This window comes from Lissotriton vulgaris, unplaced genomic scaffold (assembly GCF_964263255.1).
Source record: "Lissotriton vulgaris unplaced genomic scaffold, aLisVul1.2 SCAFFOLD_246, whole genome shotgun sequence".
Classification (NCBI taxonomy): Eukaryota; Metazoa; Chordata; class Amphibia; order Caudata; family Salamandridae; genus Lissotriton; species Lissotriton vulgaris.
The window spans coordinates 864,052-891,925 of record NW_028249872.1 but is presented as its reverse complement, the minus strand read 5'-3'; the positions used below and the strand labels follow the sequence as shown (position 1 = coordinate 891,925).

The following is a 27,874-nucleotide window of genomic DNA, read 5'->3' as shown; positions in this document are numbered from 1 at the left end:
AGTCATGCTGGAATGTGGCTCTGTGGCTCTGCTCGTGTGAGGCCAGAGATGACTTTTCAGAAAATCGCACTTGAACGGTTATGCCAATATAGGGAATAAATGGATTTATAGCCAAATAGGGGCATAAGGTCACAGTATCGATCAGGAACCTAGATAAGCACATGACAGTAGAAAAAGAAAATGTTAAAATAGTTAAATTAGGTTTACGTTTAAATTATGTGCATATGTGTGTATGTGTTTTTGTGTGTGCGCCTTAAAAAGTATACACAATTAATAATGAATTAGTTAGTTAAATAGTTTAACAATTAGCAGTTATTTTTTTAATATTCAAAATTTAAAACAAATCTATTAATTATTTTTTTTAATGTTATTTAATAATTATGATGTATTAATATTACATTTTGAAATGGTGAATAACCAAATGTAGGAAATTCACAAATGAGAAAATCCACACATTTAAATGTACTCTTACACTTTGTAGTAAATGTTTTCAATTTGGATTTTCACTATTTTCGAGTGTAAATTTACTACATAGGGAAGAATTCCTTTCGCCTGACACTAACTCGGTCCTGGGACTGACAGACACACAGTCAGCGGTCCCACTCCCATAATTAGGACACAACTGAACAATGTTCAGTCGCATTCCTACCTTTCACTATGGGAGCATGCATTATTGCTGTAAACCAAGGCGTAATGCATGCTCCCAGAGGGAAATGGGCGGGTTGGTTCATCCTTGCACCCCTTGGCAGGCACCCAAAGGTGCCTGCCAGGGGGTCCAGGTTAGGAGCCTGCCAAGGGATGCAGGGAGCAACAGGGGGCACCTTGGGTGCCCTCTTCGGCCCCCCAGAAGTCTGCACACTCAGGGGGCCCCGTGGTGGGCCTACAAACATGCTTTCTGATATGGTTTCCATGTCGGATAGGCTGGCATGGAAACCTTGCTGAAAACTGTGCATCATACTCTCAAGGGCGGAATGGCCCACCCTTGGAATTACTAGCTGGCTTCATACTGGCCATAGAAAGCCAGCCGGATTGACCAGCTGGTTTACTTTCTGACCACCTAGAACTAAAATCAAGCAACCCATTATGATGCGACCCTGAAGGCTCCAAATGTCAGTCAGAGCCTTTTCGAGCCTCATTGTAATTGGACCCATAGTGTAAACGTATGTTGGTGTGGAGAGCCTTGTACTGTACTGGGGTGAATGTTGACATTGTTCTACATTCTGTCCATCAACTGTGTTTTTTACAATTTTCACCCTGAGTGTGCTGGGGTTGCTCAGACGTGAGTCCCAGGCTCTCCACACCACTGGAGTCAAGCTATCCAGGCTGATGAAGGCTGATAGCCAGAAACCGGTCCTTGGATGCTTGAATCCGGTCTGGGAAAGACATGGCTTGGTAGTTCGGACTGGACTGTTCCCATGAGGAACAGGGTCAGAGCTGATTTGCATATAGCCAGTGTCTAACCCAGGGTGGTGTGGAGTGCAAATAAACGATGGATTTAGGCCCAGATCCTTGTACTGGGGTGAATGTATGACATTGTTCTACAGTCTGTCCATCAACTGTGTTTGTTGCAGCTTTCAGGGAGTCCACTCCTTCTCTTTTTAAGGCAAGGCAAAGACCTTAAATCTGTAGTTCAAAAAGTGTGCAGCAGTTGCGGTCATTCAGAGTGCAATCCTCTTTGTGCAGGCCAGACTTCCAGCAGGTCAGTCCTACTTCTTCTTGTAGTTTCAAGCAGGGATCTAACTTGCTGGGCAGCCCTCTCATATGTAGTCAGTGTTCATGGGTGATAAGCATGAGGGCTCTCCTGATCAATGGGGTGCAGGGTGCCGTCCGCAGGTATGATCACTTCCTCCAATGTGTGGCATGTTCTTGTTCCAGAAACACTATTTCTTAAAAATCCTAAATGGAGAATTATCTCTGGAGGTTAAGATCTGGCTAAGCCCAACCACAGGCATGGCTCAGTTCCTTAACACTTCCCTTCAAGCCCCTCTGCGAATTCACTTATTGGGGCTCCTGTCTGGCTTGGGGTGCAGGGAGTGAGTGTGAGCTTGTGCCCTGACCTAACTGTCATTCCCACTTTAAAGACCAATTTAGCTATTCCACGCCCACCCTGCTTTTTGCTCAGCAGCTTTCAGATCTCCTCCTACCAGATGCCTTTTGTCCTAGCTCAGGCCACTTTTCACCTCATCTGAGCAATGTGGACCAGCCTGTCAAAGGCTGGCCAATCAGGAGAGACTGATGGAAGGCTGGCTTGTTACTATATCATAAATATAGTTCTATAAGTATTTTTCAGTGATAGTTATATTAAATCTAAACATGACAAGTTATTGGATTTAATCTAATGATCAGTTTAATATTTGAAGTACATTATTAGCTGGCTTCTATCAATAGTTATCATTTATTAAAGTATTCCTATGTTATCCTTTGGAGCCTATGTGCTAAAATGGGAAACTATGCAGTTTTTCTTACACCTGGGCATATAAAACATCTCTTATATAATGTTCCTGTTTATAGTTGCAAGGCACCCTACCCCTGGGGCACCTAAGGGTGACACAGACTACTGGCCCTGGGTCTGGTTCTCATGGCCCCGGGCACAACCAGAGTGAGTTACCACCCGTATCAATCAAACAATGAGGCTGATCGGGGTGAAAAGGATGACTTTCTCACAGGTAGGCATTTCATTTTACAGTGCTTGCCATGGAGAAACGAAGGGGCACTAAGATAGGATGCTGTTGCTCTCTCCTCCAGTGTTTGCATACTTTAGGCTGCCTTGCACCAATGCACACACACTTGCACAAGGGTGCAAGGGAGTGCAGGTGATTTCAAACTTAGGTTTTATACTGGAAGGGTGCCCTTCCGGCATAAAATTCTATATTTGACAAAGTGCAACCCTTTACCACTTTGTATGTGAGTTGTACTCTGCAGCACGTATGTAAAGTTTGAAAGGTTTGGAGAAACGAATTCCTTCTTTAAACTTTATGTCTGTTTCATGGATGCGTAATTTGTTTATGTCAATCCCTTCATACCAGCGTTAGTAAATGGAAATCAAAATCTATGGGTGAGTGCAGGGGAAGGTCAATATGCCACCCATGGTAAGCCCCAAAGCAATACTTTGCACCAGGTTTGCATTACTTTTCTGAAGCAGCCCATGCACAAAGTCTTTGTAAACCTGGCCATAAATGTAATACATGATCGAGGATGCAAGCTAATAAAATCGCATTGCCCCCCAAAGGATGCCTTTTTAGCAATGTTGGAATAACAAAAGATTGAGAAGAAAAACAATAATGATCTAAACTTCTGCCTTTCAATTTGCTTGCAAGATGTTGAGGCCAGTTCATAGCTCAATGCGTTATATCTGAAGGATTGCCACTTTTGAACTCCAAGTACAGAAGGATCTATGTGATAAAAGCGATAACCCAGTAAGCTATCTACATAAAACACTAATCTGTAATCTGCATGTCACATGTTGTGCAGCAGGAACATTAACCCTCTATGCTACTATATCATGAGTCAAAACTGTGATAGACATATCTAAGATCCTCCCTCAAGTGCATTTACCACCACAGTTGTCATTCTCTTTAAAATACCCCCTGAAAATGCTGCCCACACAAATCTCTCTGCAGGATCCTCTTATCTCAGTTCAGTCTGCCATGCAGAGGGCACTTCCTTGACATTGGCACCGAGTGCCACTGTACCAGTGGCAGCACCTCAAAGCCATCATTCGGTTGGGAGAATGGAGAGGGAGAGATAATAAAAGAAAGAACGGTGTGGTTTAGTTGATGACCATGGACTAAATCTAGCTTTGGCGGATCCTTAAATTATATTATCATTCTGTTCAAATAACTTTATTTACATGTGACTGCCATGGTGAACATTTGTAAAGTAAATATTTCAAATGAAGAGGGCTATTTGCCAAGGTAACTAACACTAACACTCATGAGGAAATTGAACATCTTCTCATTTGGGCGTTTGAAAAGGATCCTTGGTTGTCACGCAAAGCTTTACCACCTACCGCTCTTGTTGGTAATCTCTCCTTCTGAGCAGAGGGTGCAGTCATAGCAACAGACAGGTTTCTCCTTTATAGGGACCTTCCTGTATCCAGGAGGACAACTCTCACTGCACACAGAGGTTGGGATCTGTTGAGGAAGAGATGGAGATGTGTGAGACATCAACAGGGGAAGAAAAAAAGGGGACAAGTCAACATTATCACACATCCTGCGGACTGAGAAAGAATGTATATAGTTTGTCACGTGAGAGATCAGAGAATAAAGAAATAAGGGGCTGATGTCATAGGTTCAGTGGGAGCAGGTAATTGCATCAGTGTGAGGGATCCAGGGAGTGAGAGATGTGGAGCACATGTGATAACATCAGCCTGGAATGACCTCCGTCAGCAAGCCCAACTAAGAACCCTTTTTATTCTCTTGCTTCCACTCATTGGTCACCACTCCTTGCGTAACATGAGGAATGCTGGAACCTGCTTTCGGTTTCATTCTCTGCAGCTAACTTCCATAGGAGATATATACCCAGAAGTCATCTTTGTCAGACCACAGCAGGCCATCCTGGGCACAAATGAGACCTTGCTAGACATATTTACAAACAAACAGCTCAGAGTGGCAATTAGGTTGATGCACAATTCTTTCTTCAAGCCTCCCCCACATTTCAAGTCCTTGAGTCAACCCTAGAACCCCCTCCTGCGGAAACTAGTCAAAAGGCTTTATACAAGGATGCAGGTTGCCACACCTGTATGTCAGCCCCATGCCAGCGCGGAATGGGAAGCAGATCTGAGGAGCCCTTCAAGGAAGAGCAAGGTAACATTTGCTGCACTCAATCGAATGCCCTCTACCCTAACTATCTCCTGTGTCTGGGTGCATTTTAATTTCCTGCATCACCCATACTGAAATCCTGTAAGACTGCATAAGATGGGCCAGCTTGATGAGGAGCGCTGTGTGTATTGTTCCATGCCCAGTGCTTGTTTCCTTCATTCTGCATCATTTTTTCGCCGAACCCGTTTGGAGCCAGCACCACCGAGACCGAAGGACGGACGCATTATTGTTTCCATCACTCAAGGAAAATAACGTTGACAACAGTTAAAACGGCTTCCGTCAAGCTTTGACATGTGAAACTCGGCGCCAATCATCAGATTTTTCAAACTTATCAACTTTAAGACTCAGATAACCACTATTTATCGCTTGAAGGTCACTTGGTACATACCGTGGTAGCTGGCTCTGCGGCCGTTCGTGGAACCGCATGTGAAGAGTATTCCTTATCTTTATTCACACTGAAGTTACGAGAGACGGTTGCCTAATTCCATCAGGAATTCTAGGATATACTCTATAAAATTGAACTTTCCCAACTATATCTTCATGCTTTTATATTTAAGTCAGCTTTATTTATTGTGATACCTGCACTGAGCTGAAATCACAGTATATCACCAACCTTCACCCTGTTTTTGAGTAGTGGACGGCTACCTGATGAAGGCATGCTTGCCGAAACGCGCGTTGTAGACATCTGCCGCACTGCCTGACTCAACGTTTCTCGTCTATCACATAGGATTTGTATATATTTATGTTTGTATATGAATTTACTCGTATGTAATAATGCAGAATCAAATCATTGTTTGACCTAATCAAATATCAACTCTATAAAATTTGAAAAGCAGAAAACAAAAAAAAAATCTCTGTTTTAAAAAAATGAATAAATATACTGATCTATTTGTGTTTTCTGCCTATTATGCTACTATAGAGTGCTTGTCTTATTTGTGTAGATATCTTAGACAATGAAGGGTATTTCACCGGATAGATTTTATCCATGACCAATCTCTAGCTATAACTTTCTCCGAATGGGTTTGACCTGGCATGCAGAGATTCTGCCAGATGGTTTTTGATGCTATTGTGGCAATCCCAGGATTTACTTTGGACCACCTGCCGAGGGCTGCATTAGTAAGCTATGTAAAGGATGTCCCATTGGACTTGTGCAAACGTACGCCTATGCTCCTGTTCCTTGTAAAGTGACAAGTTCCGAAGCAAAGGGAAAGGCGGCCACTGCCGCTGGAGGTGACATGGCTTCTACTGACGGTGACGGCTATCCACCTATTGGAACTTAATGCCTGCAAAATCTAGACCTTAAGATATCTGGTACCCTCTAGAGCTATACCTGGGCACGCACAAAGAGAATGGAGGTGATGCAACTGTTACCAACCCAGAAGAGGGCGCCTTGTTGGAAATATCCGATCTGGAGCCTCTGGCCACTCTGAGCTGTTGGTTTTGGGCGCAAATGATGCCTGCAAAAGTGATCCTTAGGCAACAACTAGAGACTATTAGGGACTTTTATAAGTCACTAGCTCACCCGTCGCACGTTGCTGCGATCTCAGAAGAAAGTAAATTTAAGTAAACTTGTTATGATAACATTCAATGTACATTATGTAATTTTTATTGAAAGTTATTCATTTTAATATGGAAAACATTTCAAAGTGTCTGTGACCAGGCGGACCAGGCGGACACGGCCCAGGTGTTTTTGGCCACTATAAGTGTGGCAGGGTATACTCAGACATGAGTCCCTTTCTCACTGCACCATCAGGATTCAAGCAAGCTGGTCGGAAGAAGGCTGAAATGCCAGAAACCGGTCCCCGGTAGCTTGTCTCCTTTCTGGTGAAGAATTGGCTTGGTAGTTTAGTCTGCCCTGTTCCCATGATGAACTGGGCCAGGGACAGACTGATTTGCATATAGCCAGGTTCTGAGCTGGGATGGTGCAGTGAGATAAATAACGGTGATGGATCAAGCCCTGATCTTTTGGACTGGGTAAGAATGGTCTGCTTAATTCAGACACTCTGTTCATCACCACCCCCTTTTCTGAATCGTTTTTGGCCACTATAAGTGTGGCAGGGTACACACAGACATGAGTCCCTTTCTCACTGCACCATCAGGATTCAAGCAAGCCGGGCCGAAGAAGGCTGAAATGCCAGAAACCGGTCCCCGGTAGCTTGTCTCCTTTCTGGTGAAGAATTGGATTGGTAGTTTAGTCTGCCCTGTTCCCATGATGCACTGGGCCAGGGACAGACTGATTTGCATATAGCCAGGTTCTGAGCTGGGATGGTGCAGTGAGATAAATAACGGTGATGGATCAAGCCCTGATCTTTGGACTGGGTAAGAGTGGTCTGCTTAATTCAGACACTCTGTTCATCATCACCCCCTTTTCTGAATCGTTTTTGGCCACTATAAGTGTGGCAGGGTATACTCAGACATGAGTCCCTTTCTCACTGCACCATCAGGATTCAAGCAAGCCGGGCCGAAGAAGGCTGAAATGCCAGAAACCGGTCCCCGGTAGCTTGTCTCCTTTCTGGTGAAGAATTGGCTTGGTAGTTTAGTCTGCCCTGTTCCCATGATGAACTGGGCCAGGGACAGACTGATTTGCATATAGCCAGGTTCTGAGCTGGGATGGTGCAGTAAGATAAATAACGGTGATGGATCAAGCCCTGATCTTTGGACTGGGTAAGAGTGGTCTGCTTAATTCAGACACTCTGTTCATCACCACCCCCTTTTCTGAATCGTTTTTGGCCACTATAATTGTGGCAGGGTATACTCAGACATGAGTCCCTTTCTCACTGCACCATCAGGATTCAAGCAAGCCAGGCCGAAGAAGGCTGAAATGCCAGAAACCGGTCCCCGGTAGCTTGTCTCCTTTCTGGTGAAGAATTGGCTTGGTAGTTTAGTCTGCCCTGTTCCCATGATGCACTGGGCCAGGGACAGACTGATTTGCATATAGCCAGGTTCTGAGCTGGGATGGTGCAGTGAGATAAATAACGGTGATGGATCAAGCCCTGATCTTTGGACTGGGTAAGAGTGGTCTGCTTAATTCAGACACTCTGTTCATCTCCACCCCCTTTTCTGAATCGTTTTTGGCCACTATAAGTGTGGCAGGGTATACTCAGACATGAGTCCCTTTCTCACTGCACCATCAGGATTCAAGCAAGCCGGGCCGAAGAAGGCTGAAATGCCAGAAACCAGTCCCCGGTAGCTTGTCTCCTTTTTGGTGAAGAATTGGCTAGGTAGTTTAGTCTGCCCTGTTCCCATGATGCACTGGGCCAGGGACAGACTGATTTACATATAGCCAGGTTCTGAGCTGGGATGGTGCAGTGAGATAAATAACGGTGATGGATCAAGCCCTGATCTTTGGACTGGGTAAGAGTGGTCTGCTTAATTCAGACACTCTGTTCATCACCACCCCCTTTTCTGAATCGTTTTTGGCCACTATAAGTGTGGCAGGGTATACTCAGACATGAGTCCCTTTCTCACTGCACCATCAGGATTCAAGCAAGCCGGGCCGAAGAAGGCTGAAATGCCAGAAACCGGTCCCCGGTAGCTTGTCTCCTTTCTGGTGAAGAATTGGCTTGGTAGTTTAGTCTGCCCTGTTCCCATGATGCACTGGGCCAGGGACAGACTGATTTGCATATAGCCAGGTTCTGAGCTGGGATGGGGCAGTGAGATAAATAACGGTGATGGATCAAGCCCTGACCTTTGGACTGGGTAAGAGTGGTCTGCTTAATTCAGACACTCTGTTCATCACCACCCCCTTTTCTGAATCGTTTTTGGCCATTATAAGTGTGGCAGGGTATACTCAGACATGAGTCCCTTTCTCACTGCACCATCAGGATTCAAGCAAGCCGGGCCGAAGAAGGCTGAAATGCCAGAAACCGGTCCCCGGTAGCTTGTCTCCTTTCTGGTGAAGAATTGGCTTGGTAGTTTAGTCTGCCCTGTTCCCATGATGCACTGGGCCAGGGACAGACTGATTTGCATATAGCCAGGTTCTGAGCTGGGATGGTGCAGTGAGATAAATAACGGTGATGGATCAAGCCCTGATCTTTGGACTGTGTAAGAGTGGTCTGCTTAATTCAGACACTCTGTTCATCACCACCCCCTTTTCTGAATCAGGTGTTACCAGGAGCATCGAGGGACTGGTGGACTGCCTTACCTCCGTCACTCTCTCTCTCCCAACAGGAGACCTGGGCATGGAATACCGAGCCGGATGATGAAGAAGAAAAAGGACACGGTTCCTTTAACTGGTCTCTGTTCTGTGACGAGACTCCGCCCCAAGTGAGTCCCGCCGGATGGACATTGGATATAAGCCCAGAAGCCCACTTCCAGGAGAGTGACGTCACTGACACGGAAGAAGAGAGCTGGAGAGACGAGACCGGAACCAGAAGGAGGGAAGGACCTTTTGGCAGTGGAGTGGAGCCGTTCGGTGGAGGAAACACAGGGCCTGCAGGCGTAAAGCCAGGAGGCCAATGACCCAATCTATCCCCGAGTCACGCTCACGGGAGAGCGTGGCTAACCCAGGTATGTGAAACGTATAGAGGGTTTGGTAGGGGGGCGGGGCCGCCCTTAAGCCGTTACTCAGGGTCATGGCTCAAAGCACCCGTCAACCCCCTGTAACTATCCCTCACGCCCTGTACCCTTGTGAGAGACACAACACGCCTCACCCCAGCCCCGTTCTTTGCTGTAAATAGAGTGCACATGCCACGAGTGCCCTAGGTGTTCCCTCACTCCCGGCCCCTTTTTGGGGATTTAGAGTATCGGATAGCAGCATATTAAACCTATCCTTTGTGTCCTTTTTACTTTGGGGCTAACATACGATCTCCGGACTGAAGGTAGTTCGAGACCCGGCCAGCTAGCTGCAGAGCAGTACGGTCTGAAGGAAGTTCGAGGACAAGTCAGCTAGCTGTATAGAAGTACCGGAAACCTCCCACCACCACGGACCCCTCTAGCTTTGCAGCTGATAGACTAACCAGTAGATACAAAAGAACTGTAAAGAAAATAAAACCCTATTTACCCAGAACCAGTGTGCGTCCTGGTTCTTCCGAGTTGTTACAGTGTCGTTTTAATTCTGTTTATTTATCCAAGTGCTTGTGGATACACGGTATTTTTTGTTTTTCCGTCTGGTGCGTACACAAAAAAAATCAGAATTTTTTCAGACGCGTGAACTGGCCACACACAGTTGTCCATGTGAGAAGCACGGATTCTCCAAATCTAGTCCACACACTTGCAGCGATTGTCCTTGTGCTTTGTTGATGGTCACTGCAAAAGCGAGTCGCACCGGGAACGGCAAACGCTTGAATTCAAATGGCTAATCTGTTGGGATCATTGGAATACGTGGCAACAGTACATCTTCTCCCTTGAATTTCCCATTCAAAATTTTAGCTTCGATGACATTGTTCATCATCTTTTTCACCAAAAGTCTTGTATCGTTGCAAAATTGTGGTTGCAAATTCAGTATTCGAAAGATTATGAGGGCCCTGGGGGGCTGATCTTTAAAGCATTTTTATGCCACAAACCTTCGCGGGAGTGTACTTAACAACTTCCCAAAGTTTCATGGCGATCAAATGAATGGTGTAGTAATGCATAAAGGACAGACAGACAGACATACATTCGTTTTTATATATAAAGATTATACACTTAGTTATTATTGACTGAGTGGCTCCTCCTCCCACTTCATCCCTTCCTTCTCCTTCCTTCCCTTCACTTCTTCTTCTCCTCCCCACTTCCCCCTCTCTCTCCCTGTTCCTTCTCAGTTCAACAGAATAAGGTACCACAAACTGTAACAGCATTGCTATGAATATTAATGTGACTCAATGCACACTGTATGCTGCAGTATTGTAATCTTTTATGTCTTGTTTTTTAGAATAAATTCAATAAAAATATTTATGAGGGCTTGTGTGTAAGAAAACCTGCTGGCAATGAAACAGGTCCCCCCACAATGAATTCTACTAGGGGTGCAGTTTGCAAAAATGTACAATACTGCTGTTTCCCTTTGTGCTGGTTGATATAGTGGCCAATATCCGTGGCTAAATTTCAATAAACCACAAGTAGCAGTGATACCTAGCTGGGTATTACTGTCCCCCTGGGCACCGATTCGTGCTGAGCAACCAGCTCTAAATGTTCAATCCGAAATTAAAGTTCAAATTAATTACAATGATGCTTCTTCAAAACATGTTTTGTTATCCATAATTTCATTTATTCCTCATGAAATCCAATGCATTTCGGCAGTGATTACTGCCTTCATCAGGGAAATGAGTTCTACAATAATCAAAAAATCAAAAAATCATCATCAGTGATGTCATAAAACTCATTGCATATACTGTTATTAATCATCTTAACTCATTTATATTAGCGCTTGGTTATATAAAGCTCTAGGTTCATTTGGTGCGCGTTACATGTTGTTCATCTCTCATAGAAAAGTGTATAACTGAACCGTGTAAACAATTGGACTATCAAAGGTAACAGTGAGTGGCTTTCGCCGAGCGTTTACTTCACGGGGATTTTGCTATTAACTTCTCTGGCGGGTGTCCGCCGTCTATATACTTGCTACTAAGTCGCCGCTGATGTTCTACCCTCGTAACTAATAATGGCGTTTCAACCTCCCTAGTGCGCGCTGCCCTTTCTGATTAAACAACTGGTGAGATACTGCTCAAACGTCGTATCTACAAACAATGTTGGCATCTTGGTTGCAAAGCTGCTTACGCGCTCTCTATTTAGAGCCCCCCGGTCTTTAAGATACAATTCGCTCACCTCGGCGTATTTTACGCCCTGCTCGATGGTTCAAACGACCCGCTACCTCTCATCTCTTCCGATAAGCGTTGAGAGAAGTTCATGCCTGCGCACGGATATCGCCTCCACGATTTTTTGCTTACAATGTAACTTTATTGTTCGCTAAGTTAATGCAAGGGTTACCTGTTCGATCCCTCTGGTGCCCGCTACCACCTATGATTAGTACTGCCTAGAGCAGGTGCCCAATTCACAATGGTTAAATAAATAGTTTAAACTGGAACATGTGTATTTATAAGTAACATAGAAACTCAGTCCGTTCATTGAGTCCGCCTGGTTCCAGGCTGCAGAGATTATATATCCAATAATTCTCCTGTTTTAACACTGTTTTTATTGGAAATTCCTTCTTTTTTGGGCAATATTTCCAAAACGCATACTTTTAGTTGGCTGACGTTATGCTGCTTCTGGGTGAAATGTTCTGCAATACTGGTCTTCAAGGATTTCAACCTTATGTTGCTTTTGTGCTCATTTATACGTGTTTTCAATTTTCTTTCCGTGTGTCCTACATAGACATCACCACATGGGCACTTTATCATGTAGATTAAGTTAGTGGAGTCACATGTCGCATTCACTTTTAATGATATTGGATGCCCCTTTTGAGGATGTGTTATGGTGGATCCTTTTATAATGTTGTTGCATGTATTGCAGTTATAACAAGGCACTGTGCCCCGAAAGGTGATTTTGCTGGTTTTTTCGCTTCTTGGTTTAAGGAAATCTGCAACGTTTTTTGCACGAATGTGTGCAAAAATGGGTTCCTGTGCGAATATGTCTTGGAAATCAGGTTCCAGCTTTAACATCGGCCAGTGTTTTTTGATGATGTGTTTAAATTGTGTGCTAACTGTGGAGAATTTACTCACGCATGTGATGCGGTTACTGGATTTTTTCTCGCTCCTTTTAAGGAGGTCTTGCCTCGGTTTTGATTGAGCTCGGGTTAGTGCCTTTTGCGTGACCTTCTGTGGGTATCCTCTCTCACTGAATCTCTTTGCCATGTTGTTTAGTTGTTCTGTGCATTGTGTTGCCTCTGAAACCACTCTCTTGACCCGTAACATTTGAGAATATGGCAGATGTTTCTTGAGGGCTGGAGGATGGTGGCTGTTGTATTGTAATAAATTGTTTCTATCCGTGCTTTTGCAGTACAGATTGGTGGAAAATGTATTTGTTTGTTTGGTGATCTCTACATCTAAGTATTGTATGCGTTTTTCATCCATATTCCATGTAAATCCTATTCGGTCCAACCTAGTGTCCAAAATTTGTATTTGTTCTTCCAACGAGTCTTTGGTGCCCCTCCTTATGACAAAGATATCATCTATGAATCTTACATACATGACTATGTGGTGGTTCCAGATGGGGGTTTGGTAGACGTGTTCTTCCTCGAATGCTGCCATGAACAGGTTGGCATGCGCCGGTGCGGCGCAATTTCCCATTGACGTACCATTCTTTTGGATATACCATTTATTTTCATGTTCAAAGTAACTATGTAACAGAGTGAACTGCATGAGTTCTAGTAAAAAAACTTGTAATTCTTGTTGGTACTCGCTATCCAAAAGCGCTCTTTCTATGGCTTCCAGCCCTTGTTGGTGAGGTATCGAAGTGTAAAGGGCTTTTACGTCAATAGTTCCCATGACCATGTTTTCTTCGGGTCGGATGGTAGATAGTTTTAGTAGGAAATCTGTGGTGTCTTTCAGATATGATTGAGTTTTTAACACTAATGGCTGAAGGTATCTGTCCAGATATTTACCCACTGGTTCGTGGATGCTTTGTTTGGTGGACACGATCGGTCTATAGGGTGGTCTTTGTAGGTCTTTGTGTACTTTAGGTACAAGGTATATCGAAGGTGATTTACAGTTTTCTTGAATTAGGTATTTTTTTGTTTTGTCCGTTATGATGCCTAGATCATAGGCCTTGCCTACTATTATTTGCAAAGTTTTTTTGATCTCCTCTGTGGGGTTAAGCTCCATCTCCATGTACAAGTTTGAGTCCTTGAGGTGTTCTGCTATAGTTTCTTGATAGTATGTTTTATTGAGTATTACAAGGGCTCCTCCCTTATCTGCCTTTTGGCAAATGATATTCTCATTAGTCGCTATTGATCTTAAGATGCCAAACTCTTTTTTTGTCATGTTCATTTTGTGAGCCTTTTTCTTGGTGTTCAATTGCTGTAGTTCTTTACTGCAAAGTTGTTCATAAAGGTCTATTGTCTTGTGGCTTATTGGTGACATGTACGTGCTACGGGCTCTTAGGCCCATCAGTTCAGCAGGTTCATCTGTTTTCTGTTTTTCCACTACATTCTCAAAAAAGTGTCGCAAACGCAGTTTCCTATGCGAAAGAGTTCCTTGCTGTTATGGGTGTTGTTGTCCAGTCGTTCTTTGAATGTTGTCTTCTTGGTGGTGCGGATCAGCTGGTGGTGTTTGCGGGTGGGGTTCTTGAGGGCGGTCAAGTGTTCTGCTGACTGGTTGTGGCGCCAGGCTCTCTCGAGGGGGCGGCAGGTTTCCTTGGAGTTTTTGAGGTCATTGGTAAACCACGAGGCTTCCCTGCTGCCGGGTCTGCTGGGAGGATTTTTCAGTGGTGCGAGTTCGTCAGTCCAGTTGGTGAACCACTGTGTGAGGTTGCGGGCTGCTTCGTTTGGGTCATTCATGTTGGCGGGCGGGTTCTGGCTGAGGGAGGTGGTGAGCTGGTCGGCGGTGATCTTGCTCCAGCTTCTGCAGGGAACCTGTTGCGGGTGGTGGTGAGTCGTGGTTCTCCTAAAGTTGAAGCGGACGCAGTTGTGGTCTGTCCAGTGGAGTCCGGTTGAGTGGCTGAAGGAGATGTGCTTGCTGGAGGAGAAGATGGGGTCGAGCATGTGGCCGGCGTAATCCTATATCAATAACTCACGAGAAAAATCTATGCAGTGTTTCCATCAAAAATCAAAGGCAATTTTGAACCGTTTCAAGTGCTTATCTTTTGAAAAACCCCTTTTTTATATTTTATTTTGCAATTTTTCAGAATAAGAGTAAAGATGTGTTTTCTCTTTTTCAACATATGTATACAAACATATACATTACATCAACATTTATATATATACAATATATATATATATTTAAACAAACAAACATACCTTTTTGTTTCCTTTTTTCTCTTCACCCTAGTTAACCAAAAAAAGCATTTCTTTACAGAAGATCACCCTCTATACGAGACCAAAGGTTTAATACTCCAACCTCTATTTTTTGTAGAGCTCCTAAATTATTTTTACACTATTTAGATTTTCTTGGGTGTCTTCAAAATAACTGTTGACGCATTTCAGCCCCTTTGTTTCTTGGGCCTGCTCAGACTAGGGCAGATGAGCGCTTAAATTTCCAAAGATCCACCTAGGTTCTGTTGTTCAACCCTCATGCATTTTCTAATTTGTGTACATCACGGAGCCCAAGCACGCAGGATATACAGACTCTTGCAGCCTCAATTATATGGTTCTGTTATAGGCAGCAGAGCTCTCCCTCACTTTCGCGTTCATCCCGCCGCGTTGTAAACCGTCGCCATACCGCATCCACAACGTGCAAGTACCACAAACTGTAACAGCATTGCTATGAATATTAATGTGATGCAATGCACACTGTATGCTGCAGTATTGTAATCTTTTATGTCTTGTTTTTGAGAATTAATTCAATAAAAATATTTATGAGGGCTCGTGCATAAGAAAACCTGCTGGGAGTGAAACTGTTCACCCCACGATGAATTCTATTAGGGGTACAGTTTGCAAAAATGTACAGGACTGCTGTTTCACTTTGTGCTGGTTGGGATAGTGCCCAACATCCGTGGTTAGGCAGATTGCAAAAAAACGAGTCCGATTTCAGTGGAAAAATGTGATATGTCCATGTTTTGTTTTGGGGCCTTTTGTGTCACAGATAACTTGCCCTAGCAAAACAAGTGAGGTACCATTATTATCTGGATTTTTGGGTAAATGGTAGATGGTAGGAAAGTAGTTGATTCCTGCAGATTCCAGAACTTTCCATTACAGAAAGATGAGGACAATATATTTTTAGTCAAAGTGTGATGTCTGCAAGGGCTTATGGGTAGGAAAACATGGAGGGAGCCACACAAATCACCCCTCCGTGGATTCTCCTAGGTCTCTAGTATTGCAAAATGTACGGGTTTGCTAGGTTTCCTTAGGTGTTGGCTGAGCTAGGGCCTAAAATCCACAGCCAGCTACATTGCAAACAAAATAAAAGGATACGTTTTTAGAGGAAATATGTGATGTGTGTTTGTTGCATTTTGGGGCCTTTTCCCTGTCCCAGGAACTAACTCTACCCACATGAGGTAACAGTTTTATTGGGAGACGTAGGGGAATGGTTGATGGTAGGAAATGAGTTGCTTCTTAACGATTTCAGAACATTTCATCCCAGACGTTTTAGTCAAAGTTTGATATTTGCAAGGTAAGAGTGAGTAAGAAAACCTGGTGAGAGGTATGCAAGTCACCCCACACCAGATGTGCAGGTTGCAACTTTCAAAAATGTTTCAGTGGCAATATGGGATGTGTCTATGTTATGTTTTGGCACCTTTCCTGTTACAGCCACCAGCCCTATCCACACATGTGGGGCACCATTTTAATTGGGAGACATGGGGGTGTGGTAGGTGGTAGGACATTAGTTTCTGCCTACACATTCCATAACTTTCAATCACAGAAATGTCAGGAAAATGTTTTTTTTGTCAAAGTTTGATGTTTGCAGGGACTTCTGGGTAAGAAACCCTTGTGAGAGACACGCAAGAAGTCACCCATCTGTACATTTTTCCGGATATCTACTTTTGAAAAATGCACAGAATTTCTAGGTTTACTTAGGTGCCAGCCAATGTTAGGTTCCAAAACCCACAGCTAGCCACGTTGCAAAAAAAAAAGGGTCCGTTTTCAGTGGAAATATGTGATGTGCCCATGTTGCGTTTTGAAGTCTTTCTTATCGCAGAAACTAGGTCTACCCATTCAAGTGTGGTAACATTTGTGTTAGAAGATTTAGGGAAACATAGAATAGAAGAACAATTGCTATTACAAATTGTATTTTCTCTGCATTTGTGCCTTCCAAATGTAAGCTAGTGTGTAAGAAAGAAGACGTTTTGAGAATTGCCTTCTAATACACCTGTTATTATAAGGGTTTCATTGATATCTGTTTTTCACTCTTTATAATTTTACATTGTGAATTGCTCTATACTTATTAAACAATGAAAAAACATTGCAAGATGCGGCTACGTTATTGGTTCTGGGATCTTTGAGTTCTTGGAAAAGCCACAAACCCTAAATTTCCCCACAACCAGAAGTCTCCAGCAGATTTAATGGCATATTGCTTTTGTAAATTGGCCATCATGAGGAGAAGTTACAAATGAAAATGTTGTCAAAAATAAACATTTTTTCCTTCCAATTTTCATTTTCTTTTATTTTAACTGTTAGCTACTATGAGAAAAACATTGAGGCATTTACACAAAGGCTGTATGTCAGAACAACAAAGGCCATAACAACAGGCGGTCGCCAGTAGGTAGTTATAGTTAGGATTTTTTTCAATGTTAAATCTCAAAATTCTATTTGGAATAACTTTGGCACCGGTTGACGAATCTGCCTGAAAATTTCCTGAAAATGGCCTCGTCGAGCTCCGGTCCTTCCTTGAAAGTTTGGGGGGGATACGTCAAGCGGGGGCCGAGATAAAAGGGGGGTCCCAAAACGCGTTTTCCCCATGTAAATTTCCATAGGGCGGTCGATTTTACTTTTACCCCGAACGGCTGAATGGATTTCCACCAAACTTGGCAAAATTGAAGGGACTGGTAGCCCGATGTGCCTTTGCTATGTCTCAAGATATGTGCTGCAGTGGATTTTGAGTAATTTAGGTGCCAAAAAATATATATATCTATAGGAGCTCCCCGGTGCGCGCACCGGAGTGCGCTCCAGGCGCGACACGCGACTTGCGCGCAGGAAGCTGATTGGCTCTTGGGTTTCTGTAAACATTCTAAACAGTCTGGAGCGGCCGCCATCTTGTGTCTCGGTAAAATCGAGACACAAGGGGTTTGAAAAAAAAAGGGGCAAATGACCATAAGGGGGAAGAGTAGACCCCCTCTGACCCCCTAGGTTTGATGTAGGGGCTAAAATAGGGTCCTGCGGGGCATTACATTTTTTATTTTTTTTTTCGTTTTGAGCGGGGGAAGCGCATGGTACGCGCACCGGCGAAGCACGGGGAAAATCCAGGACCATATTTATGAAGGCCTTGCGCTGCCAGTTTTGCGCCTCCTGTGCGTCAATTTTTGTGACGCACCAGCGGTGTAAAAAAATGCGCATTGTTATGCAATATTTAAAAAGTGACGCATCTATCTAGATGCGTCACTTTTTAAATATAGTGCAACGAGGCACATTTTTTTACACTGCTGGTGTGATGCGTCACTTTTCTGTGCGCACTCCTTATGACATTCCAGATGTGTCATATTTAATGTATGACGAATCATGTTGCAAGGAGTTACAGATACATCAGTATTTCTGACATATCTGTAAACATAAAAGTGACGCGAGGCAGGTGCAAGATTTTGACGCAACAGCATCCTAAAAGTGACGCAGAGAAATCTTATAGATTTCAGTACGTCGTTATTACCAAGCTTTTTGCGGGGGAATGCCCCCTCTGCATACATTATACCTGACGCAGATATAATGTGGCGCAGAGTTTTAAAAAGTGACCCATGTACCTAGATGCGTCACTTTTTAAAAATAGCGTCAGGTATAATGCATGCAGAGGGGGTGTTCTCCCGCAAAAAGCTTTGTAATAGCGACGCAGTGAAATCTTTGAGATTTCACTGCGTCACTTTTAGGATGCTGTTGCGTCAAAATCTTGCGCCTGCTTTACAGCAGGTGTTAGACTGACGCAAGACCTTTCACATGGTGCTTTTTCCATGTGAAAGGACACATTACTGGAGTTGCGTCACTTTTGTGACGCACTCCAGCAATGCGTTACTTGGAATGTCATAAGGAGTGCGCACAGAAAAGTGACGCATCGCACCAGTGGTGTAAAAAAATGTGCCTCGTTGCGTTATATTTAAAAAGTGACGTATCTAGGGAGATGGGTCACTTTTTAAAATCAAGCGCCACATTATATCTGCGTGAGTTATTGAGGTTCCGTGACGATTTGAACCCGTGTTTTCAATATTGTCGGAAATACATAATATTGGTATCAGCGAACCGCAAATGATCCATTTAGCATATCCTGGTGTTTCCGCTACGCTACGAGCAAGAGTACTCCTATAACAAACACATTTCTGATCTACCCATGGCATCCATCTTAGATCATGGCAGCCATTTTGTGTTTCTTGCCCTCACATACGCAATAACCTTTGATTACTTCATTTTGATTAAGGACACGTAGCTTTAGCCGGCGATTCACCTCTCTAGTGACACGTGCACCTTAGACCAGATCACGCTGTGGCTGCATGACTCGGCAAAGGCTGCCTCCTCTGCCCGAGGCCAGCCCTGCTGAACTGGTTCTCGTGTTCGTTGGCCTGATCACGATTAGGCGGCCGAAGCTGGTAGCCTTGCCCATTTACAACCCACAAACATCTCTTATCCTGCTTTTCTATCTTCTGCACCTGGCTCTGCTCCTTTGCTTCTGGGCCTTTATTAGGGGGAGGTAACGAAATTTACGATGAGGCGGTCCGGGTCCTGAATGAAAAGTTGACATGAGATTATGATGGAAAAGTGGGAACCTCTCATTCGTAATGTTGTATCATCAGATATTGTCGACGATTCCTGTGCAACGCCAAATATTTATTGTTTAGGACACAAAGGTTTTGGAATGTAGTAACATGTGAAGAATTTGCCCGAAGCCCAATTTTCAGTATATAAGGAGCAGCCCTTTTTGTACAAATCGAACAGGCTCCTAGATACTGCCCATGCGTAGTTTCTGTGACTTCTGTGTCCCTGCAGTAATAAACCTTTGGTCTTTGACGCCACCATCGAGAAGCCCGTGTTTCTGTTTATTTGTGCACCAAGACAGGTGGAACTCCGGGGTCTTCGGGTGTTGTTCCCTGACACCTCTGGACGGAACCAAAAAGTCCAGAACTCCAGTATAATGCATGCAGAAGGGGTGTTCCCCCGCAAAAAGCTTTGTAATAGCGACGCAGTGAAATGTTTGAGATTTCACTGCGTCACTTTTAGGATGCTGTTGCGTCCTTTAAATATAGTGCAACGAGGCACATTTTATTACACTGCTGGTGTGATGCGTCACTTTTCTGTGCGCACTCCTTATGACATTCCAGATGTGTCATATTTAATGTATGACGAATCATGTTGCAAGGAGTTACAGATACGTCAGTATTTCTGACATATCTGTAAACATGAAAGTGACGCGAGGCAGGCGCAAGATTTTGACGCAACAGCATCCTAAAAGTGACGCAGAGAAATCTCATAGATTTCAGTACGTCGTTATTACCAAGCTTTTTGCGGGGGAATGCCCCCTCTGCATACATTATACCTGATGCAGATATAATGTGGCGCAGAGTTTTAAAAAGTGACCCATGTACCTAGATGCGTCACTTTTTAAAAATAGTGTCAGGTATAATGCATGCAGAGGGGGTGTTCCCCTGCAAAAAGCTTGGTAATAATGACGCAGTGCGTCACTTTTAGGATGCTGTTGCCCCAAAATCTTGCGCCTGCTTCACAGCAAACCTTTTACATGGTGCTTTTTCCATGTGAAAGGACACATTACTGGAGTTGCGTCACTTTTGTGACGCACTCCAGCAATGCGTTACTTTTGTGTTTACAGTTACGTCAGAAATACTGACATATCTGTAACTCCTTGCAAATTGATTAGTCATATATTAAATATGACATATCTGGAATGTCATAAGGAGTGCGTCCACAAAAGTGACGCATTGCTGTTTTCACGTAGCGATGCGTCACTTTTCAGAAATGAGGCCTCCAGTTTATTCACTGTGTCATAACTTTCTTTTCTAACACTCACCTTCTTTCATTCCTCCTACTTCACTTCCTTTCACCTCTCATACCTTTCTGTTCTTTCTTACTCATTCTCCTTTCAATTATCAATGCACTATATTTCACTTACTCTTCATTTTTTTAAGAATATAGCTCTTTGATGAGAATTGGAGGTAGTTCTGAAAAGAACTTTTGGTTTTCTTCTTTTAACTGAACAGGAACAAAAACAGGGAATGGAAACTGCTCAACAGGAGCAAAAAGAAAACAAAAAAATTAGGGGTGGGAAGGGCAGCGATGGTTCTCCAATGCTCGAACCATGAGCAGGACACTTTGCTCCCCATAGGTGAGGAGTTGATTGCAGTATCTGCATTTGACGACCCCATGGTTAAATGCAGGTTGTATGTTTGCCACCTGCTCCTGCGATTGCTCTCTCCCAGAAGAAGTTGCTCCTCGGTTGATGTAGAGGCCCCATCTCTGGGAACCTCTTGTGCCAGAGCCCTGACACTTTCCCGGGCAAAATTCTGGGGGTGCCTCCTCTCCACATGGCGAATCATGGTAAAGTTGCCAAAAGAGTACTTTTTTTTGGGGTTACCCCGTGACAGGACCTGTTTGCAGATCCTGCACTCTACTTTTGGTGCATTCACCTTTTTCTGGTCTGCTGGAAACTTAAAAAATTTCCAGATGAAATGCTCTTTGACCTTCGGCTGAGGAGGCTCTTCATCAATGAATTCAGGCTCATCTTCACTGCTGGATGGTCTGGCAGCCATGATTATCCAAGAAATATGCAAGAGCAAAAAGGCAGGTCTTTCAGTCACAAAAGTGAAAGAAGAAGTGAAGGAAATGGGTGGGGATTTCATTCATTGTAAAAAAAAACTGTTAGCAACCAATGAAAAGTGTTATTTTAGGGTCACATGACCCGACGGGTTTACGCTGCGCGCTCCGGAGCACTTCCGGTGCGTTTACGCAGCGCGATCGTAGGCGCTTCCGGGGCGCAAACGTGGCGCGATCGTAGGCGCTTTTGCGTGCGTTTATGCGCCGCGAACGTAGGCGCTTCCGAGGGCACTTACGTTGCGCGCGGAAGTGACGTCATCAAACTTTTACAGAAATGCATATTCATTTTCCTTATTAAAAAAAACTAATTTTATTTGTATGGTACGAAATGTTTTGCATTATTATTAACTTTTCATTCATATTTTTTTTCACGAACGACAGTTGCGCTCTGGGTGCGCTTTCAGATGAGCTCACGGAAAAGCTTACCGGAGAGCTTAGCTGAAAGCTTCCCGGAGCGCGCACCCAGAGCGCAAAAGAAAAAAATTATATTAAAAAAAATGAATACTTTAAAAAAAACAGCAAATTTAAAAAAAAAAAAAGGTTAGAAACTCGATATACAAAGGAATTAGCATTTAAAAAACATATGAAATTCACTGAAAAAACCATAGGTTTCACACCAGTTATAGTTAGCTGGAAATTTTACTGATATAAAACCATTGAAATTCCCACGTTATAGTTAGATGGACTCACTATAACTTGCGCGTGCAATGCACTGCTGATGATGTCTTAATAAGCCAGTTAACCAATCAATTTTTAAAAACCATCCATTTAGACACTTATTTAAACATTTATTCTTCCATCAACTTTTACATATACATATATAAAATATATTTATTTTTCAGAAAGACACACATTCACTGGATGGTGTCATCAGTGATGTCATGAGTGATGTCACTGACCATGTCATGAGTGATGTAATATATGACGTCATCAGCAGTGCATTGCACGCGCAAGTTATAGTGAGTCCATCTAACTATAACGTGGGAATTTCAATGGTTTTATATCAGTAAAATTTCCAGCTAACTATAACTGGTGTGAAACCTATGGTTTTTTCAGTGAATATATATATATATATATATATATATATATATATATATATATATATATATATATATATATATATATATATATATATATATATATATATATATATATATATATATATTACCTACTGGCAATAGCCAGTAGGTATATATAGTTAGGATTAATTCCCTATGGGATTTCTGAAAATTCTATGCCTAATAACTTTGGCGTTTGAGGACGGAATCGGCTGAAATTTTCAGGAAAATGGCACATTTTGTTTCTGAGCAGCCCCTGAAAATTTGGTGGAGTTTCGTCAAGGGGGGGCTGAGAAAAAAGGGGGGTCCCAAAACGCGTTTTTTCCATTCATTTTTCCATAGGGCGGTTGGACTCACTTTTAGCTCGAACGGCTGAATGGATTTGCACGAAACTTGGCAAAATTGTAGGGACTGTTAGCCCGATGTGCCTTTGCTAGGTCTCAATATATGTGCTCCAGTAGTTTTTGAGAAATTAACGTTCAAACCAAGATATATATCTGTAACAGCGCTCTGGGCAGCGATCCGGTCCGCTTACTTTTCGCGAAACGGAACTTTGCGCGCAGAAAGCTGATTGGCTCTCCGGTGTCTGTCAACATTCTAAACAGTCCGGAGCGGACGCCATCTTATCTCTCGGTAGGATCGAGAGAGAAGAGGTGAAAAACGAAGGGGGAATTTATTGAAAGGGTGCAAGGTATACTCCTCTTGACCCCCTAGGATTGTTGTTGGGGTTATTAAAGGGTCCCGTGGGGAAAAGAAAAAAGAATGATTTTTCACGGTAGAAGCGTTTCCCGGGCCGCGAACTGGGCCGCAAACTGGTAGCGAAACGGGAATTCGCCATTTTGTGCTTCGTTTTAATTGTTTAGAGACAAAAATTATCGCCGCACATCGGCCACAATGCATGAATATCGTTGAAAAGTCAGCGATATTCATGCATTATCGAGCAAATGCTCTTAGCCATGTTATCCACCTTCCATTGGATAACAGAAAGCTGATTGGCTCTCCGGTGTCTGTCAACATTCTAAATAGTCCGGAGCGGCCGCCATCTTATCTCTCGGTAGGATCGAGAGAGAAGAAGAGGTGAAAAACGAAGGGGGAATTTATTGAAAGGGGGCAAGGTATACCCCTCTTGACCCCCTAGGAATGTTGTTGGGGTTATTAAAGGGTCCCGTGGGGAAAATAAAAAAAAAATTATTTTTCACGGTAGAAGCGCTTCACGGGCCGCGAACTGGGCCGCAAACTGGTAGCGAAACGGGAATTCGCCATTTTGTGCTTCGTTTTAATTGTTTAGAGTCAAAAATTATCGCCGCACATCGGCCACAATGCATGAATATCGCTGAAAAGTCAGCGATATTCATGCATTATCCAGCAAATGCTCTTAGCCATGTTATCCACCTTCCATTGGATAACATGGCTAAAAACCGCTCTGTGCGTGGTTTTTTTTTTTTTTTTTTTTTTTTTTGCTGCGTGACGTTTGTTAACGTTCGATTCGATGGAAATCAGGAAGTGTTGAACACCATTTTGTCACTGCGAGTAAATATTTTGTTATAAATGAATCCTTATTGATAAACATTGTCTGCGCCATCTTGCGTTTTTGTCCAATGCCACAATTTTGTCGTGCTCGGCAGCTATTTTAGATGCCTTGACCAGACCCACTCTCTGCACGCCGTCGATTCTCAGCATGGCTCCCCACCCTCGCACGCATCTCCCCCACGCAATGGTCACCCCCGCTCTCTCTCTCTCATGCATGGGCCATATACTTCCCCCATCTGCGCTGCTCTCCTCTGAGAATCACACCCTGTGCCCGTTCGACACCTCCCTTTCACCCTATTCACTACCGCACCCTCTGACACTTCTCTTCCTCTGTGTCCGATTGTCCAGGCCGGACCTAGGCTATCACCTAGCCCTGCGGATGTAGTGTATGGCTCCAGCTGTAGAGTATCCAGACATGCCAACCCTCCCGATTCAGGTGTGAGACTACTGATTTCAGTGCTAGTCTTTCGCTTCTCGATTCCTGCAAGGAAAAACCCGGGGGCATATTTCCAACAACTAGCGGTAATTTTTGTCTCTAACTTGTTTAGAGACAATAATTATCGCCGCACTTCGGCGAATTTTATCGCACATAAACCTTGCTATTAGCAAGGTTTATCGCAAATGCGATAAAAAACGGCCGCAATGCATGAATATCGCTGAGAAGTCAGCGATATTCATGCATTAGTCAGCAAATGCTCTTAGCCATGTTATCCACTTCCCATTGAACAAGCGCATGGTCTTTTAAAGATTTGTGAAGTACTCGGGGCGGGGGGGGCACTGGCACAATTTGCAGGCCAGGCAGTGTTCAACACGTGCATCACCCTTTCTCTGCCTGCTATTGCGCTCCATGTTTCGGAAAGGTAAGAAAATGAACGTGCATTTGAGTTTGAAATGTCCGATCTTGTAGCAGTACACTTGCAAAGCCCACACATGACAATAACCCGATTCAAGGCCCCATTCACCCGATTTTTTAAAAAAATATAGTACTCCAAGACAGTTACATTTTAAAACTTTATTAATATTTAAATATAACGAACGCAACAAAAACTGTAAATATATTTAACCATTTTTTTAAATTAACCAGAACTATAACGATAACAACAACAACAACAATAATATAACTTTTATGTCTAAATTACGCAAACATTTAGCTAATCTGCTAAAGGGGGGAGTCGCCATTTCTTTACAATAAGCAATAATGAAAAATCCACATCAATAGGGTTGCCCGTTTTGTCGATGCAGCACTATAGTGCAATATACACAGCACGTGGGGTGTCAAGAGTGAACAGGTCTTTCTTTGTTCCTTAAGATGTTATCTCCGAGAATGCTGATGCATTGGTGTCTGTACACTTCTTTGTCAATTCTGTCAAGATGATAACTGCTTTATAAACAGACGATATCTTTGTTTCGTCATTAGTGTTAAGTGTGTCTGAAACTACAGTGCCCTTCTGGTTTTTTTTCTTCAGGCTCTACAGAGTTTTGTGTGTTGTTCTTTTGAGCGACAATTATTCCAGAGGTTTCAGGTTCACTTGTTTTGTTCTGCAGTGAGTTAACAGCTTTAGAGAGTTCATGTTTATTTGCTATGTCCTGCTGTTCGTGAACTGCTTCAGAGACGTCAGCCTCATTTTTTATGTTTCAGTAGATCCTGGACCTGCCCGGCCGCGCCCAAAATGGCGCCGGTGTAAATGGGACTCGTAACTGCTTGTTGTGTACTGGTTGCCCAACCTTGATATCACGAGATACATATGCAGTTTTGAAGCACATGGCGGAGGCTTGTCTGCTGTAGTGGGGCGCCCCTTTATCGTTTCAGTCGCCATTCCGCCCGCTTTTGCTACACTGTGCCTCATCCGCCATTCAGCTGTTTACCGCCCGCTCTTACGGCTACAGCGTCTCGCTCACCATGTAGTTGAGTTGCTCCCACTCTTGCGGTGCAGCGGTAGGCGGCTTCCACAGGACTCTTAAAATGGCGGCAGGCTCTTCGGATTTGGGCCTGGTCCAGTAAAATGGCCCTGGGACACCTTGGAACTCGGACGCTTGTCTGCCAGGGCTTGGGTTCCATTCTCGAAAGCGTCCCCTCAGCCTTGAAGATTGTACAAAAGTCTTGGGGGCCCTCGACTCCCGCAGGCTTCCGGTGGGGAGCGGCTGCCATGATTGCTTGCGGAATGGCCACGACGGAGCTACGAGATGGTGGTGCTCTCATGGTGACGCCAGCTTCAGTCTGAAACATCCAGAAACAAGGTGGGGCTTTTATCGTTTGGGGAAAAAAAATGTTTTAATCCAATGAAAAGTGTTATTTTTAGGTCACATGACCTAGTCTTACATAATTAGGAAAAGAAAAGTAAAATGAACCAATGAAAAGTTTTATTAACAAGTCACATGACCTGTTATGCTTACGTTACGCGCTGCGCGGCGCGCTCTGGATCGTTTCCGGGAAGCTGCGCCTTGCGCACCGGAGCACATCCGGGTGCGCTAACGCGTCGCGTCATATGACGCATTACGCGACAATGCAGGTGCAGAATATAGTCAAAATGTCTCCACCAACCAGCGGTCGGAATTCCACCGCTTTCAGCAGTCCAAAAAGTTCGGTCAAATCTTAAGAGCGGGAGCAACTCAACTACATGGTGAGCGAGACGTTGTAGTCGCAAGAGCGAGCGGTAAACAGCTGAATGGCGGAAGAGGCACAGAGTACCAAAAGCGGGCGGAATGGCAACTAAAACGGTAAAGGGGCGCCCTGCGACAGCGTGTCTTCAGGTGAAACGGATTGTGGGACAAGGTCCAGAATGAAAGATTCTTCAAAAGGGAAAAAATTCCGCCGGACCCCGGGAGCCGGCCACCTATGCCGGGGGCGATCTCAGGCCTCACCAGGGCAACACGACTTGGGGAGGGGGCAGGAGCCAAGCGCCCCCTCTCAGTCCGCGCCATCTCACCGCCCCTCGGGAGCCTCCGTCAAGCGGTTTAGGGAGGCACCGTATCACATTGTTTTCCAATGCAGTCAGGTCCACAAATGGACCCCACTACTTTGAATAGTGAAGCTGCAGCAGGTGCAAATAAGGTTTAAACAGTGTTACAAGAACTGCTTAGAACTCTGAAGTATGGCACTCAATAACCAGGACTTATGCCATTTATGTAAGGCAGTGACATGGAAGCAACTCTGGGACAAAAAGCATGAACGAACATTCACGTATGAAAATCTTATTTGGAGAAGGGGTAGAATCCAAACGCCCCCTGCCAGTTCGCGCCACTACACTGTATGTGGAAAATCTGAAGACATCATTCTACAAACTCTCAACGCTTGTTATCAGTGCATGACTTTCATGCTCGATCGATTGAGCTAGCCGGATCGGGCAATAAAAAGTATAAAATAGTTATGTAAATAGTTATTTAATAAAATGTTTTATTCTGTTTCTTTGGTGGTGTGTTGTGTATATTTATAATATTTGCATAGGGTTTGCCGTTATTTTTGGCGGTGTGGGTGGCGGAGTCGAGCTGTTTTGCAGCCCTCATGGTGTGGAGCTCAATTCATTTCACTATTTTCGTATTTCTCATGAAGGGTTATTCCTAATGTTTGTATTTTACCGAGGTTAAAAAGAGATCGAATTAGTGGTCTACTGATTTTGCTCGATTACTTTTATTTTTTTACACGATTTTTCACTATCTGCAAAGACTAAACAGAGTATTGCGACTTTGTGCTTGTTTGTAAATAGAGAATGATCCAAAGAGAACCAATTGTAAAACAGTAAATGCTTGGATAATAATCAATCAAATGGAGAGACAAGCAGGTACGACGGATTACAACAGGGGTAAAGGTCTGCGTTAACTACCGTTCACTATCTGCAAAGAGAGAGTACTACTAAGAGAAAAGAGGGGAGTGGGGGGGGGGGGGCAGCGTTCAAAGCACATCAGCGTGCATAAACACGAAAACGTTTTTACCTATCACGTAC

General features: G+C 43.8%; 1 protein-coding gene across 1 annotated transcript in view; it reads right to left on the bottom strand.

Moving 5' to 3' along the window:
* LOC147663463 (vomeronasal type-2 receptor 26-like) overlaps window positions 1-27,874 on the bottom strand; it is a 539,064-nt gene that overhangs the window by 60,840 nt on the left and 450,350 nt on the right. Inside the window, exon 3 of the mRNA XM_086950432.1 lies at window positions 4,010-4,133. Coding sequence (XP_086806558.1) covers window positions 4,010-4,133 — 124 coding nt within the window. The remainder of the gene's footprint in view (window positions 1-4,009; window positions 4,134-27,874) is intronic.